The 20,938-nt window shown below is 42.4% G+C and overlaps 1 protein-coding gene and 1 pseudogene across 1 annotated transcript in view; one reads left to right on the top strand and one right to left on the bottom strand.

The window, feature by feature from the left end:
* Window positions 1–20,938, bottom strand: part of NRAP (nebulin related anchoring protein) — a 68,211-nt gene that overhangs the window by 33,178 nt on the left and 14,095 nt on the right. Inside the window, 12 exon segments of the mRNA XM_023530121.1 lie at window positions 380–539; window positions 1,700–1,798; window positions 4,221–4,325; window positions 4,895–5,092; window positions 6,742–6,843; window positions 7,085–7,192; window positions 8,367–8,471; window positions 9,685–9,783; window positions 14,761–14,865; window positions 15,863–15,970; window positions 17,686–17,790; window positions 19,990–20,106. Of these exon segments, the coding sequence (XP_023385889.1) occupies window positions 380–539; window positions 1,700–1,798; window positions 4,221–4,325; window positions 4,895–5,092; window positions 6,742–6,843; window positions 7,085–7,192; window positions 8,367–8,471; window positions 9,685–9,783; window positions 14,761–14,865; window positions 15,863–15,970; window positions 17,686–17,790; window positions 19,990–20,106 (1,411 nt within the window).
* On the top strand, window positions 17,358–17,476 carry LOC111739082 (annotated as a pseudogene).

The raw sequence follows: 20,938 nt of genomic DNA, 5'->3' as shown, positions 1-20,938 counted from the left end.
ACAACCCAGTAAGGAAGGGGCTAGTATTACCTTCATTTTACCAACTAGACAACTGAAAGCAAAGAATTTGCCCAAAGTGGCACACCCGGAGTAGCGGAGCAGAGGATGTAACCCAGGCAGTTTGGAGCTAACATCTGAGCTCTTACTTGCTCCCCCATGACACAACTCTTACGCTCTTTCATCTCTGACTCTGGAATAACCACTGTCCCCTACTTCGTCTCAGAGTCAGTGGCTCAAGTCCCCACCAGCTCATTCCTATGAAAAGTTGTCTTCCCTGTGAACGCTGGTCTGGAACAAGTTCTGTTAGACAAGCTGTTTACAACGACCACATATATGTAACCTCAGCTGACACTAACATGGCTGGGGGGGGGTTGCTGACCAGGCGTCTGCACGGGGAAGCAGAGCCAGCGGCTGCCCACCCACTCCCGCTGTACCTCACTGAGGTTGGCAGCATTGGCTCGGGCCCGCAGGAACAGAGGCTCGTCTTTGCTGATGCTGTACTGATGGAGGGACTGCTCGTTTCCTGCCTTGTAGGCCACCTGTTGGGAGAGAGAACTGGGTCAAGAGCAGGTGGCAGGGATGGGCGAGTGGCACGGCATCACTCATAAGTCTTCACGTCTGCTTGTCTCTTCTGCGACCTGCCCGGGAAGTCCATTACACAACGGACCGGACCAGACACTGGCCAGCAGGATACAGTAAATGAGGCTTAAGGGGGGAGAGGTGATGGGTGAGGGGCAAGGAGCAGTAAGGAGCTGAGAGAAGAACGTGGCCGGGACCAACCTGAAAACCCCTCCAAGGTTTTTGTTCTCACACCTTTCCCTTGAGAAGGCATCGTCCTCCCCAAGCTCTTCTCACCTATGCTGTCCACGGCCTCAAAAAAAGAACCCACGAGGGGACTCAGAGGAATACAGGCTCCCCAAGTAGGAGAAATAAGATGCATACTGTACCTCCTGCAACCCCATAATCAACCTTAATGCATCTGTAGGTTCTGACATCTGGAAACTGAGCAGTGACCAAAAAGACAATATGCACGAACATCTCCATGGAAAATTTATCTCCCTTGCTCTTTCTTTCTCCCTTTCCTCCTTCACCCCAACTGGAGTTTCCCAGTTGACTCTGGGTTATGGTGACAGCATCCTTTCTGGCAGGTGTAGCTGGACCTTTAGGATAGAAAGCTGGGAAGGTCCTGGCCAGATTGTAGCAACTATGGCACCTGCTGGGTGTAGGTACGCAGCAAGTGCTAACCACATGCGTAAACCCTAATGGGGTTTCATTGCTCTGCCTCCCCCATTTGAGCTCAAGTAGGCATGAAATACACACAGCCCACAAGCAAATGTTCTCCTCCTCCAAGACAATTCTCTACTGGCTGCAGAATAATGGAGTCTCTGATGAGAAATAGAAGAAGGAGAAAGAAAGAAGAAGAAAGAAGGAACTGGGCAATGCTGAAAGCTGAAAAAAATAACATCGGTCGCCATCTACCCCCAACGACCAGGAGAGAAGCGTGGTGGGCGAGGCAGGGAGGCCTGGATTCCAGTTCCCAGAGCCAGCCTGGAAGCCTGCAGAAAGCTGGGTCCAGCCTATTAAAAGGCACGGTTCTTTGGTTCCTGGATTGTGCCTGGGCAGCACCTGCTGTTGTCCCCAGAGGTTCCTGGGCCCATGACACAGCAGCTTGGTAGAGAAAGGGCAGCCCAGGACTCACCCCGCTCTGCAGCTCCTGGCTCTTCTTGGCATGCTCCATCTGGGAGCTGTCGGCCACACTGGTGAACTTCAGCTCATCCACCCTCTGCCTGTAGTGTTTCTGTTTCCGAAGAAAAGGGACCCGATAGTATTAGGATTAGACTGTCCCTACTGCCACACACATGTGCACGTATACACATGCATGCTTTCCGTGACACAAGCATTTCCTGGGGGAAAATGTTCCAGCTTTGACAGGACCATGCAGACATGAGACTGCCTGTTCTGGTGGCATTGCTTTAGTTGCTACTACTGAATGGGGGCTTGAATTTTTTCCCCTTAGCAAATCCTGTATTTCACCCTGGGATGTATCCCCTTTATAAGTTTAGATCTGACACAGGATAGTGAGGTGTAGGGAATGTGGACTTTACGACTGTAAAGACTAAGGTCCGAATCTCACCTCCACCTTTTTCTAGCTCATGACCTTGGGCACGTACGTCGCTTAACCACCTGAGCTACCTGTGCTTTGTCTGTTCAAGGGGGAAACCAATGGAAGCCACCTCACGCCGGGCTGGAGCGGAGGCTTCACCACCATGCTGTCCGTGAGTTATGGGCAGGGTAAGTGCTCCTACGTTAGCCGTCGCCATTATTCAGGGTGCTGTCATGATTACCGAGAAAGTAGCTGCTCTAAGGAAGGAAAATGCCAGGAGCCACAGACAGAAGGCTTGTGGTCAGGTGGATGCACCCTCACAGTTTCTTAGTGTTGCAGATCACTGAAGTCTTGTCCTCATAATGTCCCCGTCACACAGCCACAGAGTAATGGGCAAAATTTCAAATGTGCTAATTCTGTCTCCCACCACGGGGACTTCTTGTCCTCCTCAGAGGTTAGTTCCTCTGGCTTTTCCATTGGATTCGCCAAAGTTGACGGGGAAGGTGGCTGCTGAGGATGGCCCGTTGAAGCAGAAGCTTCACAGGGCGGGGAGATCAGGGAGGAGAAAACCTCCGGTGTTGTCGGCAAAAGGTTTTAGATATCAACTGAACCCCAAATAGGGAGTGGAATATTGCAAACTCCAGATTTCCTCCCTTTAGGAAAAAAAAAAAAATTCTAGAGCAACTGTTTCAAAACAACTTGCAATTTCCTTTCTAGTTCCAGTGTATGGAACAGGAAAACCTCGCCACATAATTGAAGGAAGTCGCATTACCCTTCCATGGCTGGGAACTCAAGGTGGTCCCAGGCTCTGCGCTGGTCAAAATACTTATCGAACAGCCAAGAACCCACCCTGTAGGTACGCAGCAAGTGCTAAACACCAGGGATATTAAAAAGGCGAAGGAGATGATATCTTTCTGGCCCTTGAGGAGCTTAACAATTGGTAGGCATAGGAAGTGAGACAGAAACTGGTATTCCTCAGGCTGAATTCATTCCCCAGGCTGGTTGGGGCCTCTCACCATGCCTGTGTCCAAGACTAACAGGCTCTGGTTGCTCCACCTGGATTTTAGCTGCTCTCGGAGAAGCTGAGTAATAGGAACTCTAAAGGGTTATTCTCTTCTGTCTACCTCCCTTATTTATACATTCTCACCGGGGCACATCCGTATCAGGGGATGAGTGCCATAGGAAAACAAGAATAAATTACAAAGCAGGGCTTTGGGGGTGCAATATTGCTTAGGGGTCAAGAACTGGGGCATTGGATCAAATTGTGGATACAGATGCCAACTCTGTTACTTCCTGTAAGTGTGACTTTAAGTCTTACTTTCCTCATATGTAAAATGGGATATTAATAGGATGTCACTCACATAGGACAGTTGTGAGCAATAAATAAGCAACATGTTTGTAATACACTCAGCGTGGCCCATAAATGACAGTGATGAGTACATAATTACTATCAGTCCACAACTGGCAGCTATGACTGTCACTATTATTAACATTTGCAAGAGAGATGCCGACTCAGCCTCCCTGGCCCCGAAACAAGAATTCCCTTTGAAGATCCCCAAACAGAGCTCCTGAAATGGTCACATTTCCAAACAAAATGCCCTTTAAAAGTCTTCTTCTGCCTGCTGCCAAAGGCAGCTTTACACGGCGCAAAGAGAAGCCTAGGCTTAGAGCCACAGGGACTTTGAAGGGTAGCCTGTCCAGCGTTCTCATTTTTATATGAGAGAAAGTGAATCAGAGGGGCCGAGTAACTTGCTCAAAGTCTACAGTGTGTTTAAGGCATGAGCATAAAGAGAATGCTGACCTCTGAAGGTCAGACTCTGATTCAGAAGGAATTACAAATGCCTACACAACCGACACATGCTTCCCGCGTGGTAACTGATTTTGTATTACAACCCTTCTAAACTACTCTCTGGATGCAACTGCTACTTAAAGTAAATTGGTAGGCTTCGGACAAATACCTGCCCAGGAAGCTTAAGGGTGTGGAAGGTTAGCTCAAGGTGTGCTAGAGGTGCAAAACAAAGAAGTCCTGAGTAACACCCAAAATAAGCCTAGGGGTTGGGGAGGGGGGAATCAGAAAAGGTCACTACTAGAAGTCAGGGGCCTGGGCTCAGGTTACCTCGCTGACCAGCTGACCAGCCTTCTTGGCCTGTTCCAAATTGAGACTGCCCTCCGTCAGCCACCCCACGCCTTTCATCCACGCCAGGTCAGCCTTGTACTGCAGCTGCAAGAGAAAAACCCAGCTCTAATCAGACACATGGATGCCGAGTGTGCATCCGTGTGTCTGATTAGAGAGTGAGGAAAATCCTTGCTCCTGCATTTGTCTTCCTGGAAGAAGTACTTCCTACTCTTTCACAGTCAGGCAGAACTCTATTTGGGGGCTGAGGGGAGCCACTCCGTAACCAGAAGAGAATGTTCTATTTTATAAACTAAATAAAAAGAGGGCTTTTCAGACTTTCTGATCAGGGGCCTTATCTGACAACCTGCTAAATTTCCAAAATTGACTTACTATTTTCAACACTTGATTCAACCTTTGCTCATACACATTCCCAACACATCTTGACTTTCACCATGGCTCTGAGCCCCAATCCTCCATCCTCTAGTCTCCGCCGTCTCAACCACATCTGTATTTCCACCTCCCCACCCATCCTCCCTGGGCCCAGCACATCTCCAGCAGTTCTTCCTCCATGTTATGTAATAGACTCGTGCACAGGTTCAAAGTCACTCTGAAAGTATCACTGTGCCCAATTGCAAGAGATGCATGGCGGGGAAGTGGCAGTGAGTAGGGCTCACCTCACTCTGCAGCCCATAGGCTTTCCTGGCCCACTGAGTCTTCATATCTTCAGGCAGCACAGTGTATTCATGCAGTTTTTTCCTGTAATCCAGATCACTGGCCAGAGCTTGGGCCTTCTTGGCATGCTTGATGTTCACCATATCCATGGGGAGGTGAAAGTGGGTCTTACTCTCTTCAAAGCCTTTCTTGTATTCAACCTCAAAGGTACCGAAACAAGGCCATTACTTGAAGCAGGAGTGATATTAAAACACAGGAAAAGAAGCTCAGGCTTTTATAAGAAACTGGCACTCTGATCAATGGCCCTCATCTGTCAGAAAGGTGGGACCCAACTCCTGGCTCTGTAAGGTGGGGTGCTGGGGAGCTGAGGTTCTATACTACTTTGTCTCTGGGTGGAATGCCTCCTACCAATCCTAAATATTTTTACCTGGGTGCCCCAGGAGGCAAACACTCTACTCATGGTTTCCATAGAAGCTTTAAGAGGTATAATAACAAAGCTTGGGCTCCAGAGCCACGGTAGCCTGTGTTAAAAGCCAATCTGCCTTTTGCCAGCTGGATGACCTCTGGGAAGTTCCATTACCTCTCTAAAGGCTCATTTTCCCCAGAGGACTATTGCGATAAGCAAACAAAATAGTAGATGACACCTGCTTGGTGCAGGAACTGGCATATAGAAAGTGCTTGATGAATACTAGCAATAAGGTTGGCAATGACAATGGTAATAATGATGATGATGAAGATGATGATGATGGTGATGATGGTGATGATGGTGGTGATAATGATGGTGGTGGGGAAGATAATGTGCTACAATAAAAGGAGCATGATGCCAGTAAGTTAGAGTCGTAGGGTCTAATTCTCTACCCCTCCCCCTCTCCCACTGACTACTATATGACTTTGGGCAGGACACAATCTTTTTGGCCCTAGATACTCCCACTGCAAATATGAAATACCATTTTGTTCTCTGTCTAAACCGAAGCCAAATTTTCAATGTCTCTCTATGCTTCGTGACTATGCAGTTCACAGGGCTTGTTCTGTAGGCATCTCCAAAGTGGCAACTCAGATGCCAACTCTCTTATTTCATTCAGGCCACAGCTCCTTGATGGCTCATCAGGTAATTATCACTGACCACACCGTCGGAGCATTAAAAGCTGGTCTCACAGCTCCAAGCAGACATTTGTAAAGCAGAAACCTGACACTCATGTGTCCTTTGTAACTGTTCAGCATTGGCAGGGAAGACTTGATTAGAAACCAAGTCTGTCCCTTCTAGCAGAAAGCTCCTTCCCCAGGACTTTGGTAAGTGATATTTACCAAGATTAATCTCCAGCCATTACAGTTGTTTACAAGGATCATCTTTTTGATTGGTTGGAGCCTGGATGCTAAATATTTCAAATATCATGTGTGTTTGTGACCACAGGATTCATCCAGGACATCGCCACAATAAACAGGGTGTTTACTGTCTAACTCTCCTAGTAGAATTAAGCTCCATTAGGGAGGAAACTGTTATGTGGTGGTCATTCTTAGAACCCCAGAGTCTCACACAGGATCTCGCCCATGGTAGTTGCTTGGTAAACATTTGTAGAATGAATCAATGCGGTCGAACATCTTTATACTTCTATCGGGAGATACTGGTCACCACTATGGGGCACACGACTCATCTATTTTAAAAGAATAGTATGCCTCGGCACAATAAAGATATGAGACAACCTTCTCACTTGAGCCAGGAAAGAAATCATAGTTGGAAGTCAATAAAAATATAACAGTTCCAGGTGAAGGAAGCCCAGGGAAAAAACTTTAAAGTAACACAACTCCAAGTAAAAGGGTGGCGGGGGGTGGGCGGTAGAAAAGAATTTACCTCGCTGCTCATCTTGGCAACCTGCAGGGAGTGCAGAAGCCTAGAGTCTGTAGTTCCCATGACTTTGCCTTTGGACTTTTCATATTCTTCTTTGTATTTAATCTTGAGAGAAAGCAAAAGAGTCAACTGTGAGTGAGAGAGAAACTTTGCCATCTCAGGGGCTCCAGTTTTAACAAGTCAAGGGGAACAATTCTGGAAAAAAAACAACTCCCAGTCTTTTGCACCCAGATTAAAGTATTACGATGTTTACAGTGTTAACAGTTATTATTGTTTTCTGCAGGGCCACTGACATTTTATGGAAACCATTTCTTATGCATTTCTGAGTTAATAAGAGAAAACATACATTGCTAGCAAGCTCTCCGGAGGCTTTGGCGGCCAGCAGAGGCATGGCATCCAGCTTCATTTCAAATCCTTTCCCCTTAGACTTTTCCCAGCCTTCTTTGTACTTAACCTGACAATCAAAAGCACAGGTGAGTAGGAATCACTATCCATATTCCTGCCAAAAGTTGAAGAAAAATTTTTTTAAAAAAAGAACAAAAAGCCAAGTTAGTTTGTTTCTTCATCTGCCTATAGACTAGAACCTTAGTGTTATTATCAATTATTAAGATTGACTGTTGGGTCCATAGCTGTTGGGCCATGCAGGGCAGTGGTAATGAGACAGGACAAAGAGAAGGCCTATGTGTTCTTCCGAGTGCCATTGCTTCCTGATCATGTGACCTTGGGCAAGTTACTTTATCTCTTCATGCCTTAGTTTACGATTTGCAATAAGAATATCATTAGCTGCCTCAAGGATGGTATGAGAATAAATTGGATATAGTGTATGGAAACAGATCTTAAGCTGATAAAGTACAATACAGATATAAGGCATTGATATTGATATTGCCATGGTAACAGCACCTACTCCTCACTGGCCTTTTCCTAAGTGTCTCCTACTCATCAACTTGGTATTAGGCCTATGAGGCTCAGAAACATTGAGACCTTGCGTAGGGTCATGGGCTGAAAATGGCGGTGCCAATATCTGACCCAGGTCTATCTGATACCAAAGCCCATGCCACTATGCCCCTACGATCAATACTTCCTGGGGATTATGACAAATGAATAACTCCATATGTAAACTTCCCACCTCGATGCCCAACATGAAACAAGCATTCAACGAGCATTTTTTTTTTCCTTTTTTTCCCTCTCCTGTCCCCAAAATCCCATCTAGAATAAGAAACCTAACCACAACCCATTTGTGACTCCTGTAAGAGTCTGGTGATTAAGACCGATCTTCATAAAACTTAAATTTTCTCCACACTGCAAAGCTCCAACTAGAAGTCACCAGGATGAAAATGATGATGATGATGATCATGATGATGATGATGATGATGATGATGCATGTGTGTGTGTTCATGCACATACTGTATATATGCTCACACAATGAGAATGAAATTGCCATGATCATCAACTTATTGCCAGTGAACTCCCATGTGCCACAAGATAGCAAAATTCCAAATCGTAACAGGGTAGGTGCCTCGGCTAAAGCTCTCTCATGAGCAGAACAGTCCTGCCTCATTGGGGCTGGTATCTTCATCTTTGCCTCTGTGCAGAACCCCCACCACGCTCTCCCCATGCTGCCCGCTTACCTCGCTGAAGAGTTCGGTGTTGGTTTTGGCCTTTAACATCTGAGGTACATCCTGGGGCAATGTGTAATTCAGCTTATTTTTCTCATAGTCAGCGCGGTAATTCACCTGTTGGGTTTAAAACAAGCCCGCAGGGTAAATGCAAGGTTTTTATGGGCAGAAGGAGAATTTTGGAGAGAACACTCGCTTTTTTACTTTTCCCTTAGACCTATAACGGAGGAGGAGTTTCTGGAAAAGGCATTTTACAAGGAAGCCTGTAATTTTACAAATGTTTTAAATTAGCAGAGTGAAGATGCCAAATGAAAAGTAAAACAACTCAAAGGTACTTGAAGTTGTGAATTCACAAAGGATGTCCCTGTGGCCACCTCAGCATGCTCTTTTGAAGCACACGAGGAGATGAAAGTTGGTTTTTTACTTGCTGCAATGCTGAACATCTTGATATGTGAAGGGTGGACACTCAAAGAGTAATTTTCGAATGCCTGCCCACATTGGAAAAAAGCCATCTTAAATCACGAGAAAAGATTCAGCCAGACATGACGTGATTCCCAATGGAATACAACATCATCAGAGAAGCAGTCTCCCCCCAGAATTAAACCTGAACCTGATCAAGCCTATAGACTCAACTACTATTTTACAGGACATTGGAGGCAGAAGGAACATGTGATGTCCATGCTGGGATGCAGTCAGGAAAGCTCAGATTGTGGGAAATGTTACAGGATAAACAATCCAGTTGCTTCAACAAACAACTTGAAAGAAAAGAGATAAAGAAGGGAACTTAAAGATAAAGAGTCTCAAAGACATCAACCAATCACAAAGTGTGAACCTTATTTGGATTCTGATTCAAACAAACTGTAAAAAAAATAGTTATAACCTTATGAGACAATTGGAATGTTGAATGCTAATCGAACTTTGGTGATATATTAAAATTATATAAATATGTTTAACCTTTTTTATCTTTTTAGAGATTCATAATTTAAAGAGGTTAAATTATATAATACCTGGGACTTTCTTCAAAATAATATGGGAGGGGAATGGAGTGGATGGGCATATAAATGAGGTGAGACTGGCCATGAATTGATAATCGGTGAGGTTGAGTGATGGATTCGTGAGGATTCGTTACACCATTCTTTCTACTTTGGAATGTATCTGACATTTTCTAGAATAAAAAGTTTAAATCTAGAAGGGTCATTTCATGTTGTAATAAGACATATGTCACCATTAATGAAAGTCAAATCCTTGGAGAGTCAGGGAGCCAGATATTCAGAGGCCACTAATCAATGGCAAGTCCCCCATGTTCAGCTGGACAGGTCAGGTCACTCACATGACTCAGTTGCTGGGCATTGATTTTGGCTTGAACAATCTGAGGGGTGTTGGTCACAGAGCTGTATTTCAACTTGTCGATACTTTGCCTGTAATTGACCTGGGTAAAAAGAGACACAAAAAGATGTCACTTGCACTTGTCTCTAAGATTTGCTTAGCTCTCTCCCCCTAATCCCAAGAGAGCTGCAATTCTCAAATTACTAGAAAAGTAATCAAAGATTCCAATTGGAGACCAACAGACACTACAAGACCACAGATAGAAAACAGTGCACTAAAGAGAGAGTGACTTGGAAGAGCAGCTCATGAAAGAGGTCAGCTTGATGGCTTGTCCACCTTATTAATCAGAGAAACAAATATTAAAATCACAACGAGACACCCCTCCATGTTCACCTCAAGAGTGAAAACTTAAACAGAGGACAATACCAAGTGTCGACAAGGATGCAGAGCTGTGGGGACTCTGAGAACACTGCAGACAGACATGTGGACCAGCACAGCCACTTTGGGAGGCTGTGGCATTTTGGCACACACACATATTCTAAGTCCCAACAATTCTGTTCCTAGGCACATTCCCACTGAAAATGCACACACAAGGTCACTTTATAATAAGCCAAGCTGTGTATCAATACTTAGTGTACTTTTCTATGTATGTCTTATACTTCAAAAGACAAGTGTTTTGTTTTGTTTTGTTTTTAAAGGAAAAAGAAAAATGAAGGAGAGACAAAAAGTCCAATTAAAGCTATACACAAGTCTAAGTGGGAGGCGGTGGAGCATCAGAGGCTCTGGGTGAGGACACCCTTGCCATGTCTTCACCCTGAACACCCAGCCCCAGCAGGGCCCTCACTTCCACCTTGCCAGAGTCTCCCAGGAAACTGCCCTAAGCTTGGTATTATCATAAAAGATGTGGGCTCAGAAGAGAAGGAAGGGGAATCTGCAGAGCGGTCTATTGCATTGACTCTCCAATGTCCCACTACTTTAAGATATGGAGGGCTAGTGAATTTTCTCTTTTGAAAGAACAATTTTTCCTTCAGAGAGTTAAGAATCATTAGTCATTTGCGCATGAGGATACAGTCATCCAATGATCTTATTTTCCTCCGTACGTACCTCAGATCCACTGCAGAGAGAATGGGAATCTGAGCAGAGAGGTAAAGGGACATGTTTGAGGCTCAAAGGTAGGTAATAAGGGGTGAGGGCTGAGGGGAGCTAACTGGGAGCTCAGAAACCTGTACAGGTGGAAGGGGAGCCAGTATACAAACAGGTCAAAGAAAATAGGGGGTGGTCGTGAATGGTAAATGGCCTGTTCCACGATTTAACCAAGGTTGGCCCTATATCCTAGTAAAGGAGGAAAATATTAACTCATTCCTAATCCCGAACTTCCTCTTTTATGCCTGCCTGATCCCCTTTCATTCATCCATTTATTCATTCATTCATATCTTCAGCAAACAGTCACAGTGTCTACTCTGCAGAGTAAACAAACTCAGACACGGCCCTGCCTGTGGAGATATCTCAGCTGAATGCTTGCTCCATGGACCCCAAACGGACCCAGACCCTCTGGACACGTGAGCTTCTCTACCTACAGGCTCCAGGTTAGGCCCTGGCTTTGTTCACAGCAATCAGATGACCACTGAAAACCCCACTCATAGTCTTCATGCCTCTGTTTTATTGCCCGAAGTCCAGTACCACACATAGTATCACAGCATCTATAGACCTAGGTTCTGCCTAAGATCCCCACACCCTTTGGCTGCATCCCTGCGATCTGATGCCTCCTCTATCCTGACCTCTGGTCATGCTCCTCTGGCATTGGCTCTGCCCTTCACAGGGGTTCACACTTGTGCCCAACACTGCACTTTCCTACCACTTCTTGTCTGCCTAAACTAGAGTCTGATGTCTCTGCCATTCTATCTGCCTGCTGTTACTGCCCACTGCCACCTCCCTGGTGGTAACACAAAGGTCACGAAGTCTGTGAGAGCCAAACGGACCACTAGCAGGGTACAAGTGAAACACTAGTGCAGGCTCAGTGTCTGGCTTCACTGTTGGGGAAGTAGTAAGGAGTGGTGGAGACTGTGGCAAAGGGCAGCAACTGCTCCTCAGTTCTAGGAGACAGTAACTGTGTATCCACGTGGGGCACAGTGGCCAGATTTTCCCCTTATTCCAAAGAAACCCAAAATCCATGATTATACAAAATCTTGCAATTTTTAAATGCTGGAAAATAGCACAATGTTTTTAAAACCAGAGACCCAAATGAAATAGACCTACGGGCCAGCTTGAAATCATCTCTTCCTCATAGGCACTCCATTCTTGCCTGTCTCAACATTGGCTGATATTAATCATGGATAAAAAATAGCAGTTACTGTGAGCCCGGTATGATCTCAAGTGCTTTACACATATTGATGTATTTAATCTTCCCAACTACCCTGCAGAGAGACACCGTTATTGCCTTTACCTTACCATGTTGACAACTGGGGCACAGAGACCTGAAGCGACTTGCTCGAGGTCACCCAGAGACTGTCAGAGCTAGGGTTCAAATCCCAGCACCCCGCATCCCAAAGTGGCTCTCATTCTATATTTTATAAGCCTAGTTTGCCAAAGCTGGTGTGCTTGAAACTATCACTTGCTATTTTATAGAGGGAAAAGGAGATTTCCACAGCCTTAAACAAGGAAAGGTACTCCAAGTGCAAACAAATGACTTGTGAATTAACTTCTAGAACAGGATCAAGGAAAAACAGTGTCTCTGACACTGGGCCACGGGGTATTTTCTTGAGTTTAGTGATAAAGGACAGTATCATTTTGGGTTTTTTAGTTAATGATTCAAGGAGAAAGGTTTTGTGTACACTCTGAGTTTTGGACAATGGGGTATGAAGGGAAAACTAGGAAATATAAAGTCATTTCAATGTCAACTATTAATGAGATTAGAGAACAGTGGCTTTCTAATGCATTAATTTAGAGGGGAAAATTATCATCTTATAATAAAGAGACCATTAGAATTCAGAATTACGCATGATAAAATGTCTCAAAAACTGGATTTTTTTTTAAATGGCATATTCCTCCCCGATAATTCTGCATTAAGTGTGTGGCAGAGCACAATTACTTTCCTCTGCAGGACATAATTAACCATCACCATGATTAATCGCACTTTTGCAACATCACAGATATGGCCATTGCTTCAATCTACTTTCTGAAGGGTCTCTTTGCTGAGGATAGAGTCTCATTTTAATGCTATTAGTGTTTATAAAATCTGTTTGAAGAGAACGCTCCCTAATCAAGGACCTTTGTTTGCTTAAATTCATAGCTCTTTGACCACCTTTAAGATTCCCAGACAGAAAGAGAAACCACAAATGTCCTTGTAATGGATTCCCCAAACTTTCTGAACACTAAAGCCCCTGCGTTAGGGGTGGAAAACTCAAAATCACATGGGAGCCAGGAAAGCAGAAGAGAGAATCATGACAGAAAGCAGCTGCCACTCAGTCACAGCCAATTGTTTCCGGAAGAGAACTAGGGCCACAGTTCCCGGAGTTTTCCCTTTTTTTTTTTTGGTTCGAGAAAAAGTGAAAGTTTAATTTTTTATGTGAACTCTCACAATTTCTATAAATTGGTCCAACTTTTTTTTTTAAACACTGTGTGACCAAACAAAATACCTCTGCGGTCTGGATCTGGCTCATGGGCAGCCAGTGTAGAACCTAGCCTGATATTTCCAATCTAGTCTAGTTGAATTCATTTCTCAGACTTCCCAAGATGAGCTGGTGATATTTCAGGTGCATGGTTTGAGCCACAGTGTTAGAGAGGCAAATCTATTAGCAAGTCATGTTATAAAGGGAGTACACAGTTGTAGAAATCTACCTTGCTGTGTGCAATTAGCATGATTTCTAGAACTCTACTGCAAGAGCACATGCACAAATTTTAATGAAATGCTCTTGATCCTCAAGTTTCCCAGGTAATGTATGCAACAACAACAAAAAAAGACAATAGCTTTGGTAGTCAAGTTTAACCTTGTATTTCATTAAGTCAGAACGATTAAGTCAACCCAACAAAACCTCCCAAGAAGAAGAGAAGCAAAGTCTAGGCCTTTAATATTCCTCTATTCCCATCCCTTGCTATATTACATGTTTGAAAAGTCTCTTTTACCCTTTAAACTATCATTTGCCAATGACTGTCCTTCATTGTACTATAAACTGTATTAGACAGTTAGATGCTGGAGATACCCACCTATATCCAACACAGCACCTACTCTGAGCAAAGGAGAGATGGGAAGACCTACCTACCAATAGCAAAACCCAACTCAGCTACTGAAGTTGTGCTGATCTCAAAGGAATGTGCAGGAAAGTAGCGCTGGGAATTTATTAAATCTATGTTGAATTATTTGTTGAATTACTGATTGATTTAAGCTAACCTTCACTGACAACCATGATGCCAATTCAGTTCTAAACCACCTTAAGTACTTATTAAGATAGGACATGACTTTTATCTTTTTCTTTGTATTATTTCTGTATTTTCTAAATTTTCTGGAATTAACATGCAGTAAAATTCTTATCATTAGAAAACAATAAATTTCATTAATTAAGTATATTTCATTTGGGACAAGCCAAAATAGAAATGAATAAAATCACTGATGTAATAATTAAGAGTTACATGCTATTCCATACATATTTCTCAAGTGCTCCTGAGAAAAAATATTGAGTCATTATTACCACTCCTCTCAACTTTTAGTCATTTTATTTTATTTTCTTCGGTCCTTAAACATACTACACTCCACAACTTAAAAAAAAAAAAAAAAAAGCTCATTATTGCTAAGGAACGATTATTTAACTATGCCCAACAGCGGACACAGTCCACTAGATTCTAAGAGGAGAAACTGAACCTTGGGTCATTTTCAAGATGAAACCAGAGTTGTCCCCACCTTGCAATGATAGTCTAAGAGTTTCCAAACATACATAAATGGACTTCCTAGTGGAAAATAGTGCCCCTTTCTCAGTCCCTTTCATCTGCTATGAACTGTTGTATCTTGTTTCTTTCCATCTTGCTGCCTAAGAATCACACCACAGGAGAGAAGGGACGAGGAAAAAGCTATTGGAAGAGAACTTACATCTTTCAGAGGAACCAGTTTCACCGTTGTTTGATAGGAAGGAGTAAGAGTAGCTGGGTAGTTGTAATCAACGATATCGTGTTTATAATCGGCTTTGTAGGCAATCTGAAACACATGTACACAAAACGAGAAAAAAGGAATTAGCCTCCACTTTCTTTTGACCTTGTTTGAATATCGCAGGAAATGCTTAAAAAATAACCAGAAACAAAATTAATTCAGTTTCCTCACCTCCAAGGAAATTTAAATTATGTTCACACTTTTGCTTTCAATTAATTTGAATTCTTCTTAATCCAAAATTAGTTAAGTTTCACCTGCAGCACATTTACTTTATCTTTCTTATTACGTAGTTTTTTTAAAGAGACATTTGCACATGAGTATAAAATGGAAGAGCTTCTTGGCTAATGAAAAGTCAAAGTCTTCAGAATGTTTTAAAATTTTTTTCTAAAGTTTAAATTTGACATTCTCAAGAAAGGAAATTTGACATTTATATGTTTTAATAATGAAATAAGGTTTTTAAAGGTGTCCTTTACCTCTAAGATTTACAACATGGCATTTGAAAATCTATAAATTGAATTGATAAAGCCAAAGATGAATTAATAGGTTACAGGCTATTTGGAAAACAGGGACCTGATCTATTTTGTTATCCCACTACCTTAACCAGTGCCTTGACCCCAGGTCTTTAATGAACACTATGATCAAATAAGTGAATGAACTGATCAATCCATAAACTAACCAACAAATTCTAAATAAACCACAAATGTTGAGAGATTTCAGATAAGAATTATGCTCATCAATTTATCTTTATCTTTCAGAAATTGAAACTTTTTAGCATACTGGATCAACTGTAACAGATCTGATTGCTCTTCAAACTAGAAAAAGATGAGATAAATAAATTGAAGCTTTGGAAAAATTCCAAGGACTTTTACCTAGCCTTGGTTGTATTGGTTAACATTCAGAAACTCTTACGGATTAGTCTTTACACAATAGAAAACTGATTTTTAAAAAGGAAGATTGAAAAAGAATTGGCTGAATTTCTTATGCCCCACCTCTCTCTACTCCAATAGTTCCCTAGGACCTCTTGGCCCTTCACAAAAGGACTCACATTGCTTGCCAGACTTCCAACTTTCACAGCGTGGAGAGTCCGTCTGTCCATGCCAACTCCTTCATAGTGCCCTCTCATGTGGTTCTGGTAGTCTTCTTTATATTTATTCTACATGGGAACACAAAACTTTCAACAAAAGCATCCTCTTCCCAACTTGTCGAAGACTAACTACTCATCTTAATGCACTAAATAGCACTGAATAAAAAATAAGACAGACTTAAAAAAAAAAAAAAACCCTTAAATTTCAAACAAGCGTAAGTGAGACAAGCACACAAGAACATAGGAAAAAATGAATCTGATGAGCGTAGACAGCAAAAAACAGACCCGATTTAAAAACAAAACAAAACAAGAAAATATTTTCGATTCTAAACACACCAGATTTTTTCAAGGTGAAAACCTACCACAAGAGCATGGAGCTCTCCAATTGATAAGCATTGATTGTGCTGGCATTGCGTGCAAAGCTCCATGCTAGGGGCTGTTACAAATCACTGCATGCTATTACCTGCATTTCTAAATTGATGAAGAATAAAACCTGAGTTTTGCCAAATTCTTCGAATTTTACATCACAGATTGGTCACTATTGCAACCATGTGAAATAATAATGTTATGTCCCAAATGCAGCAACCAAATAAAGGGAAAACCAAAATGAGATGACAAGAAGTCATAAATAGGAAAAACTGGGTAGCTTTCAATGAAGCTACATTAAAATCACCTACCCTGGGAGGCCACTGAGGTTCCAAGCACTGAGAGTACTTAAACAGAATACCATTACTATTTATCAGACATGATTCTACATATCTCAATTGGTCATCACAAGCACTCTATGAGGAGTAGGGAATTGTCATCATCTCCATTTTATAGATAGGAAAAGGAGCTCAGAGAGCTTTAACGACTTGCCCAAAGTTGACAGTCAGCCCACCTGGCTAACTGTGGAACCAGGTCTGTGAGCTCCAAAGCTGGTGCTCTTAACCTCCACAGTTATGCAAAATAAATTTCTCGCTGAGCCTTACAAAGTCCCACGTGATTTTAAATTCTACTATGATGTGCAGCCAAGCAGAAGCAAAACCACATATTCTAGTACAAGTCCTTGATGTTCTCAAGGATACACATTCCCAGACCTTCCCTGAGAATTTCCACATTTGCAAATGCCACTCCAGCATACATCTGCTTATCTGTAAAATGGGGAAATAACAGCTGATTCTCCGGGTGCCTGTGTGGGTTAAATGAGAGCGTGGACTAAGCAGCATTGGGAGGAGATGCTACATGCTCAGCCAGGCCCGCTCACCAGCATTTGCCTCTAGGAGCCGAATACTGCTGGATACTGTGATTCACAAAGGATGCAAGAGGACAGGCGCAAGAGGACAGGTGCCACCCTGAGGATGCAGGGTCAGGTGTGTGGTGGGGGACGTGACAGAACTGAACACTGCATAGACCAGTCCTGGCAGACAGTCTTAATCAAAACTCTTAGGTATTTGTGTCTAAAAGCCCATGTTTTGTCTATGGCCATGTTACCCTGAACAAGCCTGATCCTGTCTGATCTTGGAAGCTAAGCAGGGTCAGACCTGGTTAGTACTTGGATGGGAGACCACCTAGGAAGACCAGGTGCTGTAGGCATAAAAAAATTAAAAAATAAGGGATTGTAAGCTGACAAGATCCTTGCAATCTATGAGGTCAACCAAGGACTGCTTTGCCTAAAAAAAATAAAAAATAAAAGGCCATGCTTCTCCAAGACACACAGATACATTCACAAAGACTATCTCTCAGGAGACCTAGACATTAATGTCAGAAAAGCCCAAACAAATGCTTAGGCATTAAAAACTCACATCACTGGTGAATTTTGAGATCTTGCTGACGTTCCTGAATTGAGGTGTTTCACAGTAGTTGATACTGTGACCTTTACTACTTTCCAGATCTTTCTTATACTCCACCTTAGAAACCAAAACACCACAGTAGAACCAAATGTGAAGTCACTCTTGAAAATGTCGACAGGACTTTACTAGGATATTTTTAGAACACTTACAAGCTGAGATTTAAAAATACCAGGCATAGGATACTGTAAGTTGATAGTACATGTTTTCTTTCCAAATAATAAATAAGTGATAATTGGTTTGGTTAAAACTATATAGTCCCTTTCAAGAGTAAATACTATAAGTGTAAGATACCATTCAAAAATAGCAAAACTGGTTTTAGAAATCAAGGCAGTGGTTACTCTTGGGGACAAGTGCCTGGGGGGATGGTGAGGAGGGTCTCTGGACTTCTGGTCATGTTCTGTTTCTCCATCTGGGTGCCGGTTACACAGATATGTCCACTTATAGAAATCCTTTCTGTTATACTTATGATGTATGTGCTTCTCTGTATGTATACTTCAATGAAGTTTAACCAAAAAAGTTACTTTACAAAGGAGTATAAATGAGATCGCTCATAGATGCAGAGAGTGTCTTCTAATTTTAAATGGGTTGGATAGTTGAGCTTCCCTGGGTATCTGGATATAAAATGTGAGGCTATAGTTATTAAATAGAGGCCAGGTCTTTCCATGGAATTGGAGAAGGTGCGGAAGGCTGATTACCAACCATTACCAGAGGCATGACTGATCTGTCTCACTGGATAAACAGAAAGGCAAAAAGAAGCTGAAGGTTCCCTTGGAAACTCTTAGCAAAGGAAATACAATTTGCTATCCTAACTTATAAAACGTATGGTAGGAATATGCCTTCCAAAGTACGCAAGATGCGTTATAATGCTCACAATATGATATAAAACAAAACAGCACACAAAACTGTACATATAGTTGAATTCTAATCCTATATGTTTTTATATTCACTTATTTGTTTATAGTATATTCACATTAAAAAAAAAAAAAGGCCAAATCAGTAGCAGCATTAGCCTGGTGGTGGAACTGCACTATCAGTGGTCTGGTTCCAGCTTTGTCCCTAAAAGTCACTCTGAACCAGATTAAGACACTTTAGTTTTCCAGGCCTATGACAAAGTGGAGGCTAAAGACCGCAAAGGACCATCTAGATCTAACATGCTGTGAGTCAAGAGAAAGGTTCGGCAAACTTTTTCTATAAATGACCAGACGATAAATATTTTAGGTGTTGCGGGCCATGTAGCCTTTACATCAACTACTGGACTCTGTGCTTGTAGCTTGAAAGTAGCTGTAAACAATGTGTAAACAAACAAGCTGTGGCTGTGTGCCAATAAAACTGTATTTACAAAAACAGGCTGTGGGCCAGACTTGGCACTCAGTAGTTTGTTGACCTCTGGCCTATAGCATCGGAATCATCTGGAACATTTATTTAAAATGCAGATTCCAAGGCCTTGGCACCCATTTACTACTAGAAAGTATGTGAGGCTCCTGATAATGCCACTCCTAGTAATTCCGAGGAGCCCGAAGCTGGAGGACAAGGGCTAAACAACAGTTTTGGGTAAAGAACTGAACTTTAGAGGTTAGAGAAGGAAAATATTTTAGGATAGTTGCATATCTGTTTCTGATTGGCAAACAACTTGTTTTGTGAATACTTTTAATAGCCGTAATCATTCTTCCTCTTGTGAGAGGTCACCAACTCAAAGGCCTTCAGGGTTCAGCTAGGTAATGCGAATGAGAGCCTAGGGCATGAAAATGATATGGGGGACCAGAGGGGATAGGTCCTTGTGAAAGAGTCCAAATGATTCTAAAAATCTTAATCGCTGAGTAGGCCAAACAAAACACACCCTCTGGCACAGCCAGTTCTGCCACTAAAGTAAGAGGGATTCACACGGTTTTCAAATAACTCTTTCTGTTCTTTGATTTCCGCCTTATAGGAATGACGTATTGTTATGAACTTTGGCTCATGCAGTATTCTGGCAACTAGAACTCTATCGCCTGGAACTTTTGAGCATCTCAGCCCTGTGAGACTTCAGGAAGAAACTTTTGAACCATTAGAAAAATTTAATTTGTTTAAATTTAATTTGTTTGATTCTGGGCTCTCCTGTGAATTGCTTTTTAATGCATATTTATTCTTTGGGAACTGCCAACCCATGTGTAGTTTATGTGGCATTACATAGAATTTTTTTCTGGGGCTGCCCTGTTCACTGCCTATAGGAGATAAAGGAGGTGACAGCACACAGGTGTGACTGTCCCCTATACGCACCTCACTCACAAGCTTGTTCACACTCTGAGCCCGCTTCAAAACCAAGTTGTCTTGGGCTGGGAGTGAGTGATAATGTGCAGCGCCTTTCATGTTATTGAAGTCCTGTCTGTATTTTATCTAAAAGAAAACACACAAAGAAGGTCCAGAGTTTTCGTCTTCATGCTCCACAAGAGAAATTACTCCAAAATTACCTCTCACTTAATGACGACATTCAATTCACAGCATTTTATGAAGGAAAAAAAAAATCATATGGACATTTCTCCACGAAATACATAAACCACTCGGTCCCTTTTGTATTAAAATTTTACTGGCCCTTTGCACACTTTTCACACTTTATACTTTAATTCCGCATGAAAGAAGGTCTTAAAACAATCATACCAAATGGTGTAATCCCAGAGCGAGTCTGCCCTTGGTTTAACACCATTTCTCACCTAGCCTGCCGAGGAGCGGGCAAAGAGAGCAGTGTGTGTTTTATTTCCCCTCTCACGAAAGTGCACTATTCTGGTTAAATGGATATAACTGAATAATAACAGAATAAAGGAAAAGGGCAATGGGGGTGTGAAACAAATGCTTGGCTTCTGATTATAGACCAAGTTCAAGTTGCTGTGCTAGCATATACGCTGCCAAAGCGAACACTCAAGTTGGCATGTTAGTTCTACTGTGTGTGTGTGTGTGTGTGTGTGTGTGTGTGTGTGTGTGTGTGTGATTTTACCAAGTTTAATTATAGCCACTCTTTCAAGGACTGCCAGCTGGCCAACATTCTGCAAATAAAAATCATTTTATCAACTGGGTTACACCTAGTTTGATAATCATATGACTTGTTTTTAATCAGTTATCCCCCTAACGTGCTGGATTTCTAGATGGGTTCTTCTGTGAAGACTCTCCTAACCCCAGTTTATCTGTCTGGACCAGCATTTGTACTTGCTTCAGCTGATCTAAAGTGAGTTAT

This window comes from Pteropus vampyrus, unplaced genomic scaffold, assembly GCF_000151845.1.
Source record: "Pteropus vampyrus isolate Shadow unplaced genomic scaffold, Pvam_2.0 Scaffold46, whole genome shotgun sequence".
NCBI lineage: Eukaryota > Metazoa > Chordata > Mammalia > Chiroptera > Pteropodidae > Pteropus > Pteropus vampyrus.
Note: the sequence above shows the minus strand (reverse complement) of the source record. Positions and strands in the feature narration are given on the sequence as shown.